Source organism: Natrix helvetica (assembly GCF_964273705.1).
Source record: "Natrix helvetica genome assembly, chromosome: 11".
Lineage (NCBI taxonomy): Eukaryota > Metazoa > Chordata > Lepidosauria > Squamata > Natricidae > Natrix > Natrix helvetica.
The window spans coordinates 6839274-6859893 of NC_138562.1; the positions used below are offsets into that span (position 1 = coordinate 6839274).

The window sequence follows — 20620 nt, forward strand, 5'->3', positions numbered from 1 at the left end:
TAGTCTGCGTCTCTAGAAATTTGCCCTGAATTTGAAAGGGAGCTGACCCCAGTCAAAGGGATTCTCTGTCTTCTTCAAAGACAAGGGGAGGATGTCGCAACCCATGGAAAGAGCAGCTGCGGCTTTTGAGATTCCGTCTCTAATCTCCCTGGAGAAACAAAGTGGAGTGTGGCTACTGATGAGCAAGAGAGAGAGAGCTTGTCAGCAGCTGCAATCGTGCCCAAGGCCGTGCCACGAGGGTGTGCATCATCCTTGTGTTTTGAGACTGTCTGGAATGAGAGAGTTCTTACGAGGTGCCTCATCAGCACCACCACCATCAGGAGCTGCTGCTTCTCATTTGCCAGCACTAGAAGTGAAGAGGGTAGGGTAGGGTAGGGTAGGGTAGGGTAGAATAGAATAGAATAGAATAGAACAGAACAGAACAGAACAGAACAGAACAGAACTTTTTATTGGCCAAGTATGATTGGGCACAAGGAATGTGTCTTTGGTGCAGATGCTCTCAGTGTACGTAAAGAGACAAGATACATTCATCAAGAATCCTAAGGTACAACACTTCATGATAGTTACAGGGTACAAATAAGCAATCAGGAAACATTCAATATAAATCATGAGGATACAAGCAACAAAGTTATAGTCCTGCAGTCATAAGTGGGAGGAGATGGGTGATAGGAACGATGAGAAGATGAATAATAATAATAATGCAGCCTTAGTGAATGGTTTGACAGTGGTGAGGGAATAATTTGTTTAGGAGAGTGATGGCTAAGCACTTATACTTAGCTGTTTTCCCCCCACAGTATAAAACTTTTTATTAGTTTGAGTCTCAGTTTTATTTTCTTCTCAAAATTCTAATTTAACTGTTTTGCCTCCTTATCTTTGTCTAGTAAGCATCCCTCCCTGCCGCCCTCTTCCTACGGACATGGCCCTAGTGATGTATACCAGTGGCTCCACAGGAAGGCCAAAAGGGGTCATGATGGTCCATAAAAACCTCATAGCTGGAATGACTGGACAGTGTGAGCGAATTCCTGGCCTGGGGTAAGCGATTCCGGCCATTAAATATATGCATTTGTTTATAATTCAATTTTTTCCACTAACACGGGGAGATGGGTTGAGAATACTCATTTCAAACGATCCAAGTGCCAGAGCCCACTATTACAGCATTGCAAAAAAGGCATTAAGAGTTGTTAATCCAATTTTGCATAGCTTCTTCTCCAGTAACATTGTATTGCTAAGTAGGGCATACAAAACCTTTGCTAGACCAATTCTCGAATACAGCTTGTCTGTCTGGAATCCACACGGTATATTGGACCTTAATACAGTCGAGCTGGTCCAGAGGTATTTCAAAAGAAGTGTCCTCCACTCCTCTGCTCACAATAGAATCCCTTATGCCACCAGGCTCGAAAATTTGGGCTTGGACAACCTAGAACTACGCCTACTAAGGTCTGACCTAAGTGTAGTACACAAAATTATCTGCTACAACATCCTACTTGTCAATGACTACTTCAGCTTCAACCACAATAATACATGGGCAAACAATAGATACAAACTCAAAGTAAACCATTCCAAACTTGATTGCAGAAAATACATCTTCAGCAACAGAGTGGTCAATGCCTGGAATGCTCTACCTGACTCCGTCGTTACAGCCTCCCAGCTTCAATCTCAAACTGTCTACCGTGGACCTCACCCCATTCTTAAGAGGTCCATAAGGGAGGGGGGAGTGTGCATAAGCACACCAGTGTGGCTACCGTCCCTGTCCTACTGCCCCATCTATTTGTATTCATTTCTTTCGTTCATATCCATGTTTATATTTCTACCTGCTATCTTGTACGTGTTTGACAAACTAATAAATACAAATAGAGAGGACGCAGCAGGTGACATGTCTATGGAGATTCTCAATCATCCAAGTCATGGTTGTCCCAAAGATGCTTTTTCCAAAAGGCAACTGGGCTTTCTTAGTTTTTGTCTTGGAAATGTATTGATTCTCATCCAAGAAGCTTTTAGAAGTTAGAACCAGAAGCTAAAACTGAAGAAGCTGCTGGATGGGAAGCAAAACGTTTTCAAAGAAAAAAACCCCAAGAAAGTCTGGTTGCCTGTTGGAAAAAGAACCTTTGGGGTAGCAGATGAGAGTCCCAACAGGTAGAAACCCAGGACCATCCATTCCCTGGTGGATCTTCCCAAACATGCGCTACCTTTTCCAGCTACGAGTGTTCATGTCCTGTAAACAGAATGAAGTTTTAGAGATTAAGCCGGGCCAATTCTTTTATCATCCTCCTTGATGCTTGGCAGTGACGGCAATATATGTGAAGAGATTAAATCAGGGATGGAATATTGCCATGTTCCCACGAACCTGTTGGACCTATGATAATGCCAGCAGCCCTCCCCTTCCCATTCGTTTGGTGTGATAATGTCACAAACATTGGTGTTCCGTGCAAGGCCTTAAGACATAATTGCCAAATCGTTTGTTATTTTTGACCAACTTGCATAATTTTGAGGAAATGGGCTTGGATTGTGGTTAGGACACAATAACATCTGGTACTAGGAGGGTTATGTATTACTGGATTAAGGTTTTGTGATCGTAATTGCAATAGCCTTAGCATTGAGGGCTCCTTGGAGCTCTTGTTTGCTTCTTTGCGGATGTTTCATTACCCCAAACTAGGTAACATTATCTGTGCTGGTGAAGTTACTTATTCTGGGTAATGAAGTGTCTTCAAGGAAACAACCGAACTCAGAGAGCATCAAGGACCCCCTCGTTTCAAACCTGAGCTACAAATATTCTCCTTTATTGGAGCCTTGGCGTTGATCCATGTTGCCATCTAGCTCTTTCTTCCCTGTTTACACACCACTATTATATCCTGCCCAGCCCATGCAAGAAACTTTGTGGTGCTCATTAATGCTATGAAGAATGCTACTCGGCATGTTCAGAACTTAATCAATGACCTGTACCTTAAACATTGATCTATAAACTTAAACAGATTAATAATCAAGATCAGAAATAAGTATATTTATCTCGAAAAGATAACAAGGTTCACTTGCTTTGGAGACACAGCTTATTCTCTTCTTGACAATTTGCTTCCCGGGGAGAGCTTTTTCCACTCTTTGAGCAATAAAAACAATAAGGTTAATCTTTATATAGTGGTAAAGATAAGTCTTCCCCTGTTTTTGCTGCTGCAAGAAAAGCAGAAATATGTGGTTACATTGCTCAAGCAGTGGAACAAACTCTTCAAAGCTGTAGTCTACTTTTATTGTTTGATTCAGTGCAAATCCACGATGGCCTTTCAAGCTTCACCAGGCCCATTAATTACCCAAAAGTCAAGCAGAGAAAGCACTGATGCTCTTGACTGCTAGAACTTGGAGGCTGGAGTGAGTTAGTGTGTTTGTGCACAACTTGGCTGGCTGGGGAATTCTGGGAGTTGAAGTCCACAAGTCTTAAAGTTCCCAAGTTTGGACACCCCTGGTTTAGACCAAGATAACCCGTGACTGCCATATTGAAACAATTCGCCATTCATTTTCTCCCTTAGACCCAATGACACGTACATTGGATACTTGCCTTTGGCTCATGTATTAGAACTGACAGCAGAAATTTCCTGCATCACTTATGGCTGTAGGATTGGATATTCCTCACCACTCACCCTGTCAGACCAGGTAAGTCAATGGACGGAGATGCTTCGTAAATTGTTTAGGAGGAAACGTGTTCAATTAATGCCAAACACTGGATAGAAACTCATTTTTTTTTTTTGTTTATTTTTTATCCCACCCATCTCCCCTACAAGGTGACTCTGGGCAGCTTAAAAATTGCAAAAGAAGTAAAAGGTTATTAAAATATTAAAACATTGAAAACCGCACAGATTAATATATTATTGTATAACCTTAGAGTGAGAGGTAAGCTTGCCGCTACAATAATGTGAGCCAAAGTTATGGGCACAGATAAGGACATCTCAAAACTGTATTCCTGAAACGTTTCTAATTTTCTCGATTGCTTTCCGTGTCCTCATCAGCTTTAGAATCCGATCAGCTCTTTGACTCTCAAGCACTGAAATACGATGAGCGCTCTGCCTTTCATTCCTTCGGCTTATTATTTCAATTTGCAAAATTCAATCGCCCTAAGGACCTTTCCATAGTTTTATTCTTCTGTGAAAATAATTGAGATTAAAATTGGGTTCTCCCTCCCTCCCCTTCCTTCTTTCAGTCCAGCAAAATTAAAAAGGGAAGCAAAGGAGACTGCACTGTTCTGAAGCCCACCTTGATGGCGGCTGTGCCAGTAAGTATCAGTAAGGATGAGATACTTGTGAAATCCTGCGTATTCCATGCTGTAACTTTATTAAAAATGGCTTAAATGTTAAACTTTAAATTTTAAAAAGTACAGTAACTTATTTTTCCCAATAGGTTTACATAGATCACCCATCTTAGACCTACAGGTGGAAAAAAAAACCCTACATGTTGGATCTTTTAATAACTAATTTCAAAATTTTATTAGTTTCTTAAAATATAGTATATATTATTATATAAAAGTAAAAAAGCTGATTTTTTTATGCTGTTACCTTATTCTACTGCACACAAAGGAGTCGGAAGTCAACACTTTTTCCTTCCTTGCCATTAGGTTTTTTTGTATATTATGTTTTGAGAAACTAATAACATTTTGAAATTCGGGATCTTATAAAACCAATTGCAGGTGTGCATATATCTACAGCTTTGCTTGAAACAGCCGTCAATGCTCATGTTTCATAATACACATTTTGGAAATCTGTTTTCTTTTCTTTCCACCTTCCCTTGTCAAACCCTGCTAAGTGAATCCAATAGTTAAATAAAATGCAACTGGCTACAAAAAATTTAATTTTATTGATGTGTGTGGGTGAGAAAGAAATCTAGCATATAATTTGGCAAGAAAACAGATGTTTAGAACATTTGAGACCATCTTAGTTTTGTCCTGGAGTTCCCAGACTTTTGACTCATTTGATAGATTCCTGTTAGCCTTTTGCTCAAATGATGGGAATTTTTTAAAAAAATGTACAATCATTTTTTTAAAAATAGCTTTTATTTGTATAATTAAATAGAAAAGAAAGCAAAATCAAGAGCTCTCATACATGTACATAAAGTTTCATGCAATAGTTTCAATAAAGGTGACCATACTACATTACAATCATCCATATGTAATCTATAAGTAACTTCGGCATAAGTTGTGAGTAGCGTCAGATCTTCATTCCACTGAGTAAATGTGGCCACAGATTTTTTTTCCTGACATTGCAATGGGTCAAAAGGAGAGGGGGCTCAATATTTCCATTGCTTTCCGCCGAATGCCTACCCAAATAACCCCCAGCTAAAGTTGACCGCCAATAGATTAGCCCGATTACATATTAAGGGTTATATAACTAAGGAAATAGTTAGCTGTTTAAAATGAAGGAATTGCTCCTTCCTGTTATTCTTACTCACAGGTCTGGGCTGGTATGAACCGGTTCAGGAATAAAATGTTTCCTTTAAATCGTTTGTAGGAAATCATGGATCGAATTTATAAGAACGTTATGAGTAAAGTTCAGGAGATGAACTATTTCCAGAAAACTTTGTTCAAGATAGGATATGACTATAAATTGGAACAAATAAAAAGAGGTTATGACGCACCTCTCTGTAACTTGTAAGTATAGCTGATGTATTTTCATAATTGTTGCAGATATGATTGGGGATTACATTTGAGTAAAAAACAAACAAACCCAGGTGTTCAATAGAATTGAGCGGACTCTTTGTCTAAATCCTAACCTTCCCTTCAGGTGTACATTCATTCCTCATGGAAATCAGTGGTTCTCAAATGTAGGTTTTAAACTGCTTTTTAAATGGCTGCAGTGAGATCATTTATCTTGGGGTGCTTTCTAAACTAACCTTTGCCAGACTGCTTGTTGTTAATATATTGAGCACCAGCTCCCAAGATTCCTGGCCATTCAGACAATTACCATGCTAGGTGGAGATCGTGAATGTTGCAGTCCAGGTTGAGGCTCTTGGGTTTATCTTTGAATCTTGCCTACAACTAACCCTTGGGTTAATATAGAATATTTTATCCTATAAAAATTTCAGCTCCTCATCAACAGAGTCTCAGAAATATCTGAAAAATATGGCTGGAAGCTTAACATCTCAAAAACCAAGATCTTGGTCAAACAACCCATTAATTTACCACTGATAAATTCGGAAGGAATGCCACTAGAAAAAGTTGAAAGGATCATGTACCTCGGTTTTAATTTGCATGAAAGCTGGGACATGATCACTGAAGTAAAGACAAGGATAGGGAAAGCTCGAACAGCATTCTTCAAAATGAAAAAGGCCTTCTGCAGTCACGACATGAGCCTAAGACTGAAAATCAGGATTGTCAGATGTTAATCTTTTCTATCCTGCTCTAAGGAGTAGAGAGTTGGTCTCTGACAGAAAGCAACTTGAAGAAATTAGAAGCATTTGAAATGTGGATTTATAGGCGGCTGTTACGTATAAGCTGACAAAATCAGAAACGAGGAGGTGATAAGCCGCCTGGAAAAGCCAAGGGAAATCATCAAGGCCATTAAAAAGCTAAAGGTAGAATATTTTGGACATGGGATGCGACCCTCAGAAAAATACAGCATCCTTCATTTAATCCTCCAGGGAAATATTAAAGGCAAACGAGGCCCAGGCAGAAGAAGATCATCACGGCTCCAAAACCTAAGGGATTGGTTTGGGCAAACCTCAGCAGCACTTTTTCATGTGGCTGTTGACAAAAATAGGATTGCCAACATGATCGCCAGCGTCCGATGATGGATACATGGCACAACAACCAGAAGAAGATAAAAATTTCCTGAACTTCCAGGGAACTTCCGATGGATATGTTCAGATCTCCCTGACTTGTACCTAATCGGATTTGAACTAGACTTCTCGGATCTGAAGGAGAGCCATATCTATCATGGGGGGGGGGGGCAATCATTTCAACGAGTCTACTGCAACTTCAACTGAATCTAGAACCCGCACATTGAAAACCAGGTTCTTTTTCACTTCTGAACAGAGCAGAAAGACTATCAGATCTATAACCTAGGGCTGAATCCACAGTAGATGGATTAATAGGTGTGTCTGGGAGGGGGCCATAGAGAGTCATGCACCTGCTGTTTATAAATCCTCTTAGGGTGCCCTTCCATTATGTCATTGTGGGATTCTTTTCTTTTAAGACTGCTGTTTAAAAAGGTGAAGGCCCTGCTGGGAGGGAATGTCCGTATGATGCTTTCCGGAGGGGCTCCTCTCTCATCTCAAACACAGAGGTTCATGAACATCTGCTTCTGCTGCCCTGTTGGCCAAGGCTACGGCCTGACGGAAACCTGTGGAGCAGGCACCATTACTGAAGGTAATCCTTATTTGGGGTTAGCTCCTTTCATTGTAAAGGTGTTTTGGGTGGAGCCCTTGAGAAACAGCCTGCAGTGCTGTGTTTAATGCAGTTTGCAATTAACAGTAAAAGAACTTTAAAAGCATTTGTATAGAAGAGTAGGCAAAGCTGGGGCGGTGGAGTTAAGCATGTCATCAGCTTAGAGTAGTTACATTGCCAAAAACAGTCCAAGTTCAACCCTCGTTGAATTCCATTGACCTTTGATCTGGCGCCGACTTGAATTTTATGTTAGGGTTCCAAGTAAGATCCCCAATGAAAGAAGACTCCCAGGCTTAAGTTTCCTCAATGTTCCATTTTATTAAGGATGTCATATTGGCACATCTGGGAAAACCCGAATCTGAAAGTTTCCAGGTTTTCCCACCCAACTGAAAGTTCAAGTCCCTGCCCAACACCCACATGTCCATCCCATGGTCCAATCGGGCATCATCCGAAACTGGAGATGCCTCCTAGTCACACCATCGCAGCTGTAGGGCCAGGTATCCTTGGCCCTCTGAGAAAGGAATGTTATTTAGACTGCATATCACCCCTACTCCATGTAATCTCCCCTCCCATTTTTCCACAGCAGAAATTGTGGCAGGCCTGAAGGCCCAATATAAAGATGGCTTCCAGGTCTGACACTTTAGTTGACTAGATTCCTGTGTATAGGATTGAGGGATAAATTTTCTGAACTGCAGCTTAATGTATGATCCTGTTCTTTTGTGCCTGACATTAATGTAGCCGCCAAAGATCAGGACGCTACATTAAGTTGCTCAAACCTATGCACAATAATCTAAATTTTAATACTAAATGAGTGCCAAATAAGGGTCAGCAGAGTTCAAGAGGAATTGGACCATTTGTGGCCACATAACAACTCTAAGCTGATGACATGCTTAATTCCACCCTCAGCTCTCCCCGCTCTTCTCTTACAGTTTGATTCTTATCTCATTCCTTGTTTCCTAATGTTTTCCACCTAGTAACTGACTACAGTACTGGGAGAGTTGGAGCTCCTCTTATTTGCTGTGAGATTAAACTCAGAGACTGGCAAGAAGGTGAGAAAAATCCCATTATTCCAATATACTTTAACCTGTTTCCATGCTGAAATAGGAGTGTGTATCATGCCCTTGACAAACTAGATAAATATGTGCTTGTTGGAAAGTTATTCCAGCTCTAGGTTTTTCTCAAGAAGACTTTTGACCCATCTCCAGCCATTTCTCTTTTTTGGAGGGTAAGAAAAACAGACCCATCTGGGAAACCTGATTATTTTTGGTCCATGGTGCCCAGTTCCGAAACTGTTTTCCCCTTGTGGTGCGAATGGTATCCCATAGAAAATCATTAACCTTTTCAATCGGTTGGCTTAAGAGGCCAATGGCTATATATACATTTAACTTGTATTGGTTAAACCAGGGCATTTCAATATTGGCAACTTTAAGATGTGTGGACTTCAACTCCCAGAATTCCCCAGTCAGCATTGGAAGTCTGGGAGTTGAAGTCCACACAGTTGTCAGTGTTGAAAAACTCTGTTCATCTGATCTGTTGGGTGAATCCATTTCCTAATAAATTGCATTAATTGGCTGAGAGAAGCAGCAATCCTGTATTTGCTTGACTCTGGGAAGAAGCTCACTACATTTAGTGGTATTACCTCTGAATTACCTGTAAGGGACGCGGTGGCTCAGTGGCTAAGAGGCTGAGCTTGTCGATCGAAAGGTTGGAAGTTCAGCGGTTTGAATCCCTAGGGCTGCGTAACAGAGTGAGCTCCTGTTATTTATCCCAGCTTCTGCCAACCTAGCAGTTCGAAAGCATGTAAAAATGCAAGTAGAAAAATAGGAAATACCTTTGGTGGGAAGGTAATAGCGTTCCGTGCGCCTTTGGTATTTAGTCATGCCAGCCACATGACCACGGAGACGTCTTCGGACAGCGCTGGCTCTTCGGCTTTGAAACAGAGATGAGCACCGCCCCCTAGAGTCGGGAATGATCAGCACATATGTGTAAGGGGAATCTTTATATTTTAGTTATGTCAGACCTACAACTCTCAATATACCTGGGCCAGAGCTGGTCTGTAGGTCCTCATCTAGCCATGACTAGATTTGTTGTACATGAAGTCCTGACATAAGTTTGATGGCTATCAATAAAATAGGGATAAATGTAAAGCACAATCTCTACTACGTTTAATAGCATTTACTCTGAAGTTACTATCTGAAATGCTGAAGCGAATGAAGCAGAGATGAGCACACCGCCCCCTAGAGTCAGGAACGACTAGCACATATGTGCGAGGGGAACCTCTGAATAAGTTAGAGTTGTTTGTGTCCCATGAGTACCTATATAAATATTCTAAGTCTGCGTGGTCCAACCTTGGCAACTTTAAGGCTTGTGGACTTCAACTGTCACACTGGCTACAGAATTCTGGGAGTTGAAGTCCACAAGTCTTAAGATTGCCAAGGTTGGACAGACCCATTTTAGAGTCAAAGGTGTTTTTTGTTTAAGTCCTCAGAGTTTGTGGTCCTAGTTGGAGCTAATGCATCAGTCCATTTTACAGCCCATATTCACTTAGTGACCCAACATAATTAATCAACATGATCCTGCCATTCTTTCTTGATGACCATTTTGACTTGATTTAAAGGAATTGTTGTAGCCGCCAATCGATTCTTTCTTTCTGCTTTTTTTTCAGGAGGCTACACAACAAGAGACTTGCCCCATCCCAGGGGAGAGATTATAATTGGAGGGCCCAATGTCTCCATGGGGTACTTCAGAAATGACGAGAAAACAGCCGAAGATTTCATTGTCGATGACAAAGGCCAGCGATGGTTTTGCACTGGAGATATTGGAGAATTTCATTCTGACGGCTGCCTCCAAATCATAGGTTGGCACAATATTTTGGTTTGCTCACCAAGAAACCTGTCCCTGTTTTTATAAGAGTAAGCTCTTTCAAGCACATGACACTTGACAGCCATGTAAAACAGTTGCCTTATTTTATAACAGTCTTCACTTTTTGTAACTGCATTTTAAAAATTTGGTTCTAGCAGTTGCAAAGGTAGAAGACGTTATCTCAGCAACTGGTTTTGTATGAAAACTGGCATTGTTGTGTCTAAACTAGAAGGTCCGGAGAATGCTGACTGAGGGTTCCTGCTGAGGAAAGGAGGGGGACGGTCTCTCAAACCCCAAATTGTGTGTGTTAGACCTGCAGCCATGTTCCTTTTGAATTTTTGGCCTGCCACACTAATATTCTATTCTACAATGCTGTTGCATTAGTGGGGAATTGGGAGGGGGGATTGTACAGAGTTAGATGCTATGTAGCCATAACAAAATCCTTTCTAGAAAGCCAAGGTCATCCTTCATCTTTGCACCTCTGCACCTGACCGGAACTGGATGGGTGGAACTGCCAGCATGGCAGTGGGAGATTGGACCATGGGATGGACTTGTGGGTGTGGGGATGCAAGATCTTGAACTTTCAACTAGGTGGGGAAAACCGGGAAGCTTTCAAATTCGGGTTTTCCCAGATGTGCCAACATGGCTCTCTTCATAAATTGGAACTTTGAGCAATACTTTGCCTTGGACTCTGATTTAATTTTGAATGCTATTTGGAACACTGACAGTGTGATTGTTTCCCCCAGATCGTAAAAAAGACTTGGTGAAGTTGCAAGCTGGAGAATATGTGTCTCTTGGCAAAGTTGAGGCAGCCTTGAAAAACTGCCCCCTGATTGACAATATTTGTGCATATGCGAAAAGGTGAGTTTACATCTATGTGATCTTTCATAGAAATTTCATGGGATGTTTTTTTAAAACGCCAATTCACATCAAACAGGTTGGAAAGCAAGAACCTCGTGCTCCACTTTCTAAAATCATTGCTCCGGCAGGATTCAAATTGCTGGAACTATCTAGGCCCATTCCAGCAGGTGTGACATGCATAACTCAGTGCTTCCCAACCTCAGCGGCTGAGGAATTCTGGGAGTTGAAATTCATGTATCCTAAAGTTGCATATGTTGGGAAGCATTAGGTGCTATAAGGCAACGGTCACCAACTGGTGGTCCATGAGAAAATTTTGGTGGTCCGCAAAAAAATCATGGCATTTTTTATATTGCACTAAATCAGGGATCCTCAAACTACGGCCCCTGGGCTGGATATGACCCACTGAAGCAATTACTCCCGCTCGCTGATGGGATGGGGTCCTTCAGGCACTTAACTTGGTTGCCTGTTTAGTAACTCCAGCCCTTCCCTCCCTGCCTCCCTCCCTGGGAGTCCAGGCGCTTCAGTGAGCGGTGCGTGAAAGTTTGGTCGGGCTCCTTGAAAGAGAGTTTGCAGGGGGCCGATTTAGCACCCGGCTATAAGACAAACATTCATTCTTGGCCGTATTTGAGATTCCTAGCTGCAATGGACAGCAAACCTAAGGTTGACCCTGGACGCTTCTCTCCGCTAACAGGCGGCCAAGTTAAGTGCCTGAAGGACCCCATCCCAATTTATATTAGTAGCCCACGGGATTTTAAATTATGAATTTAGTGGTCCATGAGATCCGAAAGGTTGGTAACCGCTGCTATAAGGGACCCAAGAGAAGGTTGGGCTATATATCTTGAGTGAGGGAGCTGACCAGACTTCAGATGGTGCTGAACTGCATTCTGTACCTCAGTAAACAAAGTCATAGTAAAGGATGCTTGGCATTTCATTCAGAAACCCTTTAAGGGTCACAGGTATATGCCCACATTGCTAAATTCATTCTAGATCTAAATATTCATACACTAAGTACAACAGTATTCTCTTGGTTTCTTCTCACTTCTTAGCTATTATCTATCTATATACACATCAAGTAACCATAGAGATATGGTGCTGGCTATCAACTTGCCTGGTTTTATGGAAGTCCCGGGGATCAGCTGCTGAAATCCCCCCGCGGGGAGACCGGCGAGCTTCCTTGGGCAATTGGTTGGCCACTGTGAAAGCAAACTGTGTGACAGATGGGCTGGAGGTCTGACCCAGCAAGGCATTCTTAGGTTCTTATGATCTAAGTCAGGGGTGTCCAAACTTGGGAACTTTAAGACTTGTGGACTTCAACTCCCAGAATTCCCCAGCCAGCATGGCTGGCTGGGGAATTCTGGGAGTTGAAGTCCACAAGTCTTAAAGTTCCCAAGTTTGGACACCCCTGATCTAAGTATACGTAGTTGGAGCAACCTTTCTCATTTCTGTTTTTATTCTGAAGGAAATAAATTGAAATAATGTTCCAAGTCTCTGGGAACCTCTGCATAAAAGTTACCGTATTTTTCACAGTATAAGACGCACCTTCTCCCCCCCCCCTCTAAAAGAGTGTGAAAATTTGGGTGCTTCTTATATACCACATATATAGCAATCCCTGCAGCCTGAAACAGCTGATGATCGGGAGGGTGCTTAAACTGAAAGTGAAACTTGCTGTTTGCTCCACATTGCTGGGAGGCAAAAGCAGATTTTTTTTTCTTGTGCTAATCAGACTATTTACTGTTTGCTGCAAGAAGGTAAGTCAATAACTATAAATGCCTATAGAATGTTCAAATTATAATTTATATCCCAATTCCTTTTATTAAGCCAGTACATATATATATTGTTCACTATATCCCTTGTCATTTCATTGTTCTTGTTATAGCTATTATAACTACAGCGATTTGGAAAGGAGGATTAGAAACCTTGTTATCAAACATAATTAATTTTTACTTAGAACATGCGATAAAGGGGTAATGTTATTAGATGATATTAGAAATAATTAATGAAATGCTACTATGTGGTTGTGTTTTTAATTTTGGACTATTTCATGCAAAAGGATGTTAAACCAACCACAGTCAAATGAGAAGCGTGGTATGTTGATAGTAAGATATATAAAGATTTTTGATTTAAAATACATAATGTGATTTGAGTTATAAGTAATGACTGTGGAAGAGATGCATGAAAGTTATTTGTAACCAATCGACACACTTCTACAATATGATTAGTGATTAGTAATTTATCTTTAGAGTGATATGTTAAATAAATAATTGATAATGATAACAAGGTACACACATGTGTTGGTTTGAAGAGAGGAAACTTGATATAATTAGCGAATGAATTTCTATTAATAAATAATTATAATAACAATGAAATGACAAGAGATATAGTTAACAATATATATATGTACTGGCTCAATAAAAGGAATTGGGATATAAATAGTAAACAGCAACTTGAAATGGAGGATTAGAAATTTTGTTATCAATCATAATTAATTCTTACTTAGAACATGTTATAAAGGTGCAATGTTAGTGGATGATATTAGAAATAATTAATGAAATGTCATGTGGTTGTGTTTTTAATTTTGGATTATTTCATGCAAAAGGATGTTAAAACAATTATAGTCAAATGAGAATTGTGGGATGTTGATAGTAAGCTATATAAAGATTTTTGATTTAAAATATACAATGTATATTCTTTTAAATAGCAGAGAATAACTATACTTCAAGAAAGCACATCAACAGCAACTATACCAGTATAGTCTGAAATATAACACTACAAACAGTGTATATTGTTTGTATTGTTTGTTGCAAGGAGGCAAATTGCTGGAAGGAAGAAGCAGATTTCCTCCCCCCCCCTTTTTTTTCCCCCTCCCCAAAAGCTAGGTGCGTCTTATACTATGGAGACTCTTATACTCTGAAAAATACGGTACATCTGCAGCTAGCATATTAAGTACACTCCCACCCAAAAAACATGCAATTTCTCACAGAACCCCAGTTGCAAAAGTCTGGGCTAGAGTAATTTTCAGGGTAAAATTTTTTGCTTAGTCAAGTGTGACTAAAAAGTAAATAGTGTTTTCTTGTGTTTTCTTGTGTTTCAATCTAGCAACCAGTCTTACGTTATCAGTTTTGTGGTTCCCAATCAGAAGAAACTAGTGGCACTTGCTGAGCAGAGGGGCATGGCTGACAGCTGGGTCAACATCTGTAACAATCCCGTCATGGAATCGGAAGTCCTGAAAGAGATTAAGAACATGGCTAACAAAAGTAAGCAAATGAAGCTGTTCCTCTGAACTCACGGTCTTATTTGCAGCAGGTACTCTGCTCGAGTATCATTCAGCATCTCACTAATGATAGAGGAAAGTGTTCAGAGCTTCTGCAACCCACTTCCCCGTGACTGCACTCCCCCCCCCCCCCAATTTCTCCAAGAGTGCCTGGAAAGCAAGAGGAATTGTCAAAAAGTGGCTGCAGGCACATGATCCAAGTCCCATCCCGGGTTGGTTTTGCTCGTGTGATCCTAGGCCAATGATGGCTTTCGGTACTGAGTGCGGAAATCGGAGCGCAAGCACCAGAGCACCGGAACCCAGAAGAGCAGCTGGCTGATGCGCACGCCGGACCACGTGTCTGGTGCGCAGCTGGCGACATGCCCACAGAGAGGGCTCTTAGATAGCACATACAGCATTCCATTCCCTTAGAAAGCAGGACAAGGGCTTTTTTTTGGATGTACGGTCTATGCAAAGATTCGTCCTGCTTCGTATGGAATCGTATGTCGTAGCATATGGTTACTCGACCTTAGAATTCCCTGGCTGGCTGGGAGTTGAAGTCCACACATCTTAAGAGTAGCCAGGGCTGGGAAACCCTGCCGTATCACCTGGGCCTGACAAGCTAGCATCATTTGGCGAGCTAGCCGATCTTCATATGTAACCTCTGTATAAACTCTGGTACTGTGGATGAGGGGGGTGTAGTAGCTCAGTGGCTAACACGCTGAGCTTGTTGATCAGAAAAGTTGGCAGTTCAGCGGTTCGAATGCCTAGCGCCACATAACAGAGTGATCTCCCGTTACTTGTTCCAGCTTCTGCCAACCTAGCAGTTCGAATCCCTAGTGCCGCGTAACGAAGTGAGCTCCCATTATTTGTCCCAGCTTCTGCCAACCTAGCAGTTCGAATGCATGTAAAAAATGCAAGTAGAAAAATAGGGGCCACCTTTGGTGGGAAGGTAACAGCGCTCTGTGTGCCTTTGGCATTTAGTCATGCCGGCCACATGACCACGGAGACGTCTTTGGACAGCTTTGGCTCTTTGGCTTTGAAACAGAGATGAGCACCGACCCCTAGAGTTGGGAACAACTAGCACATATGTGCAAGGGGAACCTTTACCTTTACTGTGGAAGAAAAGGAAATAAGAGTATCATAAAACATCAAATGTTCAATGATGCAAATATAGATTCTGACAATTTTAAACCCCCCTCCTCTCCTCAAGTATTAAGGAAAAGTTTGCCACGTGCTGAGGATTTAAAGGCAGGCAACAAGTGCTTAGAGTAGATTCAGGGAAGTATTTCCAGATAGATGATGATCTTGTGAAGCTCCATTTGTTATTGTCCTGCCACCTGCCGGCCATGGGGAAGAATGCGCTCGAGAAGAGACTGAGAGCACAAGGGTATCTTATTAACAAACACATTTCCTTTAGGGACTCTTCAAACTTACACTGGCATTGAAAAAAGTGACTTACGACCGTTTCCCCACACTTATGACTGTTGTAGCATCCCTGAAGTCATGTGATCAGAATTCAGACAGCTGGCAACTGGTTCAGACTTACGGTGGTTGCCGTGTCCCCTTCTGCAACTGTCTGACAAGCAAAGACAATGGGGAAGCCAGATTCACTAAGCAACTGTGCCACTAACTTAACAACTGCAGTGATTCGCTTAACAACGGGGGGGAGGTCATAAAATGGGCCAAAATTCACTTAACAAATGTCAGCTAACAACAAAACGTTGGGGCTGCATTGGGATCCTCGACTACCTGTATTTCGATTTGAAGCGTGAGGGGTCTCTGCCAGGCATGAAAATAGCCTTTTCTCCGTGGTATCGACGGGCGAGTCCAGGAGGGATGGGTTATCCTAGCCTGCTAGCTCATTGACTGAATTGAGATTCTCAGGAGATAGTTTTTTATTTTTTCCTTTTCAAATTCATTCATAGATATACATTTTTTATAATTGTTATTTAACATTTATCTATTCATCATTAATCTCTATACTTATTTTTACATACATACATATCAGTTTGGATCACTTTCTTGCCACCCCGTGCCTCCATCTTATTTTGCAACAACCTTACTCCTTCCATCTGCTCAACCTCCCTTCTCTGCCTTCTTCTTTCCTCCTCTCCTTCCTCCTTTTTCTTCCCTTCTCTTTCCCCTCTCCTCTTCCCTTCTCTTTACAATACAATACAATACAATACAATACAATACAATACAATACAATACAATACAATACAATACAATACAATACAATACAATAGTAGAGTTGGAAGGGACCTTGGAGGTCTTCTAGTCCAACCCCCTGCCTAGGCTGGAAACCCTATACCGTTTCAGACAAATGGTTATCCAACATCTTCTTTAAAACGTCCAGTGTTGGGGCATTGACAACTTCTGGAGGCAACTTCTGTTCCACTGATTAATTGTTCTGTCAGGAAATTTCTCCTCAGTTCTAAGTTGCTTCTCACCTTGATTAGTTTCCACCCATTGCTTCTTGTTCTGCCCTCAGGTGCCTTGGAGAATAGCTTGACCCCTCTTCTTTGTGGCAACCCCTGAGATGTTGGAACACTGCTATCATGTCTCCCCTAGTCCTTCTTTCTATTAAACTAGACATCCCCAGTTCCTGCAACCGGGTTCTTTCTTACCCTCTCTCCTACTCTTTAATTCCCCACTCTTACTTTCTCTGCTTTACCCTTTCTTCTTTTCCCTCCTCATCCCACCCCTCCTTTCTGTTGTCGCCCTTTCTTATTTACTTTCTCTGTTGGGTTGTTGGGGCGGCGTTGACCGAATTGAGATTCTGAAGGCACCCCTCCCTGGTAACGCCCTTCAGTCTTTCAGTTCAGTCGCAGGACTGGTTTTCTTGAGCTCTCAGCTCAGTGTTGAAAGAAAATTCGTTTTATTCCCTGAACTGATTGATTTTGCCACTAACAAAGGAATTGCTTCTTCGTGCTGTGGGTAGTGCCGCAGCCATGGGGCTTTTTAGGCACTTTCCGGCGCTTGACAGACTTCGCGCCTTCTACTGCCTCAGATAATTCCTCCTGAACCTGTTTGGAGGTTGGGGGCGGGTTTAAACAGAGGAAGTGTGCCTACAGGTAGTCCCCAAGTTACAACTACAGTAGGGACCAAAAGAGTTGTCATTGAGTGGCGCAGTTGTTAAGTGGGGCATCGCACAACCACACCCAATTTTAGAACCCTTTTTTCCGTGAACATGAAGCGAGATGTCACATGACTGTGACCTTCCCTGCCGCCTTCCCCCTTGGCTTGGCGGAAGCCAGCGGGAAGGTTGCAGATGGCGATCCCATGGCCTTGGGACACTGCAGCCGCCACAAGTGGATGGTGGTTGCCATAGGCCAGAATGGCAATCATGTGACCCCCACGGATGCTCTGATGGTTGTTAAGTGCGAGGACCCAGCCCTAAGTCACCACGGTAACTTTGAGGAGTCCCTAAACGAATGGCTGTAAGTTGGAGAATCCCTGTAACGGAAAAGTGAGACTCTGAAGAATTTAGATCACCGGGGCTAATTAGCCCTTTCATTTCGCAATGAAAAGTAATCAAAGTAATCCATTCTTGATGTTCTGGATTTCATTGGTTGATAAGTCAGGTTTTCCAAGCATGGTCTGGAGGGTCTCTAGACAGTAGGAGTCCTGCAGAACTGCTCTTGTCCAATTGTTCTTAAGATCATAGAATAACAGAGCTGAATTGGACCTTGGAGGTCTTCTACTCCAACCCCACTGCTCAAGCAGGAAACCCTACACCACTTCAGACAAATGGTTGTCAAATCTCTTCTTGAAAACTTCCAGTGTTGGAGCATTCACAACTTCTGGAGGCAAGTTGTTCCACTGGTTAATTGTTCTCACTGTCAGGAAATGTTTCCTTAGTTCTAAATTGCTTCTCTCCTTGATTTGTCTCCATTCATTGCTTCTTGACCTTCCCTCAGGTGCTTTGGAGAATAGGTTTGACCCCCTCTTCCTTTTGGCAAAAAAAGAGATTTTGAACAGGAAAACCCCCCAAGCCTACTGCATTCGTATATAAATGAATAACATTTGTAGGTTGTGCTCATATGCCTGGCTCCTCTCTCTTCAAATCCTGATTTCTGTTTTCTTCCTTCTTCATCCCCCCATCCCTGTTGCTCTTCCAGTGAAGTTGGAAAGATTTGAAGTGCCCATCAAGGTGCGTCTGAGTCCGGAGCCCTGGACTCCCGAAACAGGCTTGGTCACCGATGCTTTCAAACTGAAAAGGAAGGAGCTGAAGAACCATTACCTCAATGACATCGAGCGGATGTACGGAGGGAAGTAAGGCCTCCCAATCGCCCTGCGTCAGAAACCCTGCGTTGTTTCCTTCTGGAATTGAACGAGGAATGAATTTCCCAAAGAGCGGTTGTATTTCCAAACAGAAGCTGTGTTTTCATAAAACAGTTGAAAATGTTCTCTCGGTTATCCCAGAAGGAACGGCTGCGCTGGCTTTCTGGCCTGCAGTTTTCCAAGATGCTGTCAAAAACACCGACCCACTGCCATGGTTTCATTAGACCACTTCCAGTTCGTATGGAACTCCCTCACTAGATAAACCAATATTTCTACCTTTCTCTTCCGTCTTCTTCTCTGATTCGAAAGCAGTGAGATCATCTTGGCTGAGTCCAGGGCGATGTTTTCGAAATGAGTTAAAGAAGCCGGTTGCAAAGGCGACACGGAAGAGGCGTTGGAAGAGGTGTTGGGCTGAACTGGGCCCTTTCCAAAACGCTGCTCCGGAAATGGCTCTCTCAGGTCCTTTGCTTGAATGGCTCATTTGAAGGTGACTGTCGTTGGAGGCACGAAGAGAGGAAGAGGGATTTCTCTTGTGAAAAACGGTACTTTCACCCAGCCGTAAAAACTGACAGTCCAACGCAACAACGCCCAATCGGGTCCTTGAACCACGTGCCAAGTTTTTCCTTGCTTTCTGCAGCACCATTCTGCCCATCTCTGCCATGAAATTATTCCTGCAATTTCTGATATTTTTTTTAAATTACTCATTCCAGAAAAAAAAGGCACCCTAGGCCGTTTGGCCATAGTTTCCACTGCTCAAGAGATTACTTGGCGGTACTTTTAAAAGTCACGTTTGCTGCTGCGTTGGGAGGGGGAAAAACACCCTTTCACTGCCATTGGTTAGCACAGACAGATTATCTCGTATTTATTTTTATTTCTTTCAAATTGTTGTGTTCCGTACAGAAAGAGGGAAGAGATAGTATTCAACATTTCGAGTGCCTAAAAAAAAAAAAAAAAAACTATTCTCGCAGACGATCAGAGGTAAATTAAGACATTCCAATCAAAACATTTCAAGCCGTCTTTTGGAAGAAGACAAGGGGATGACTTTGGCCGTGTCTAGCATCACTTTGGCTTGTACTAAGAGCGCTGGCATTACTGCCACCAGTAAGCCGGCATCTTTTCCGATCATTTATTTATTCGCACTCACTACTTAAAAAAAAAAAATCAGTGGAACAAAACAAGTCCTGTAGCTAAAGTACTGTCTGCTTTTGCAGAGTGTTATGCTTTTTGGGATGTTTGCGTCGCGTCTCTAAGCACATCCCCACCACAGATAAAATATTTGGTTATTGTTGTTTGTTTTTCTATTTTAAAGGGGCATTTTAATTTATCTTTGACTATATCACATAAAACAAAATCTTATATTAAAATGAATTTCTCTTCTGTGCGAGTGATGGACGTAGCCGTGGCAACTTTGTGTTTTAAAGTGTTTGCAAAGGGATTTTTTTTTTGTCTGCTATTTTTATTTAAAAACTGGAACTCCTCGATATACGGCGAGCGGGAGGGAGCAGCAGTCTGCTCTGTGTTGCTGAGTGCATTATTCCACAGAATGTCTCTTGTGCACGGGGCCTCTCTATACATACTAGTAGTTCACACTTGAAACAAAGAACGAGAAGAGCGTGGCAACGATGGGACGCTGTTCTACTGTGCACTTTCGATCTTTTTCTGTTTGTGGCTTCCATTTTTGTACAAATGTGGCTCTCGGGTGCATTGTGTTACCTTTTGGTGGCTCTAAAGTATTTATAAAATAGATTCTCTTTTATTCATTATACTTTAATGTGTATATTATGGTTGAAAAAAGAAAAATAATTGGATATTATTTGGAGAATGAAGGAATTTTGTATGAGATGTTATTCAATACACAGCAGTTTTAAACGCGAGTTGGAGACGGTTTTTTTTTTCCTTTTGCAAGGTAGTCATGCGGGGGAGCCAGCTTCTACAGCAACAACAGATCATTAATCCTGGTGAATCTTACTGCCTGACCAGAATTGGCTGTTCATGAGGACCCA

At 41.9% G+C, this 20620-nt stretch overlaps 1 protein-coding gene across 2 annotated transcripts in view; it reads left to right on the forward strand.

Annotated features, from left to right (window-relative positions):
* ACSL4 (acyl-CoA synthetase long chain family member 4) overlaps window positions 1–20491 on the forward strand; it is a 50946-nt gene extending 30455 nt beyond the window's left edge. For both annotated transcript variants that reach the window (XM_081963995.1, XM_081963996.1), the window contains exons 7-16: window positions 882–1032; window positions 3516–3639; window positions 4184–4255; window positions 5484–5623; window positions 7167–7339; window positions 8332–8406; window positions 10023–10214; window positions 10966–11080; window positions 14177–14334; window positions 18455–20491. In XM_081963995.1, the coding sequence (XP_081820121.1) occupies window positions 882–1032; window positions 3516–3639; window positions 4184–4255; window positions 5484–5623; window positions 7167–7339; window positions 8332–8406; window positions 10023–10214; window positions 10966–11080; window positions 14177–14334; window positions 18455–18612 (1358 nt within the window). In that variant the 3' untranslated portion in view covers window positions 18613–20491. The remainder of the gene's footprint in view (window positions 1–881; window positions 1033–3515; window positions 3640–4183; window positions 4256–5483; window positions 5624–7166; window positions 7340–8331; window positions 8407–10022; window positions 10215–10965; window positions 11081–14176; window positions 14335–18454) is intronic.
* The last annotated feature ends 129 nt before the right edge of the window (window positions 20492–20620 follow it).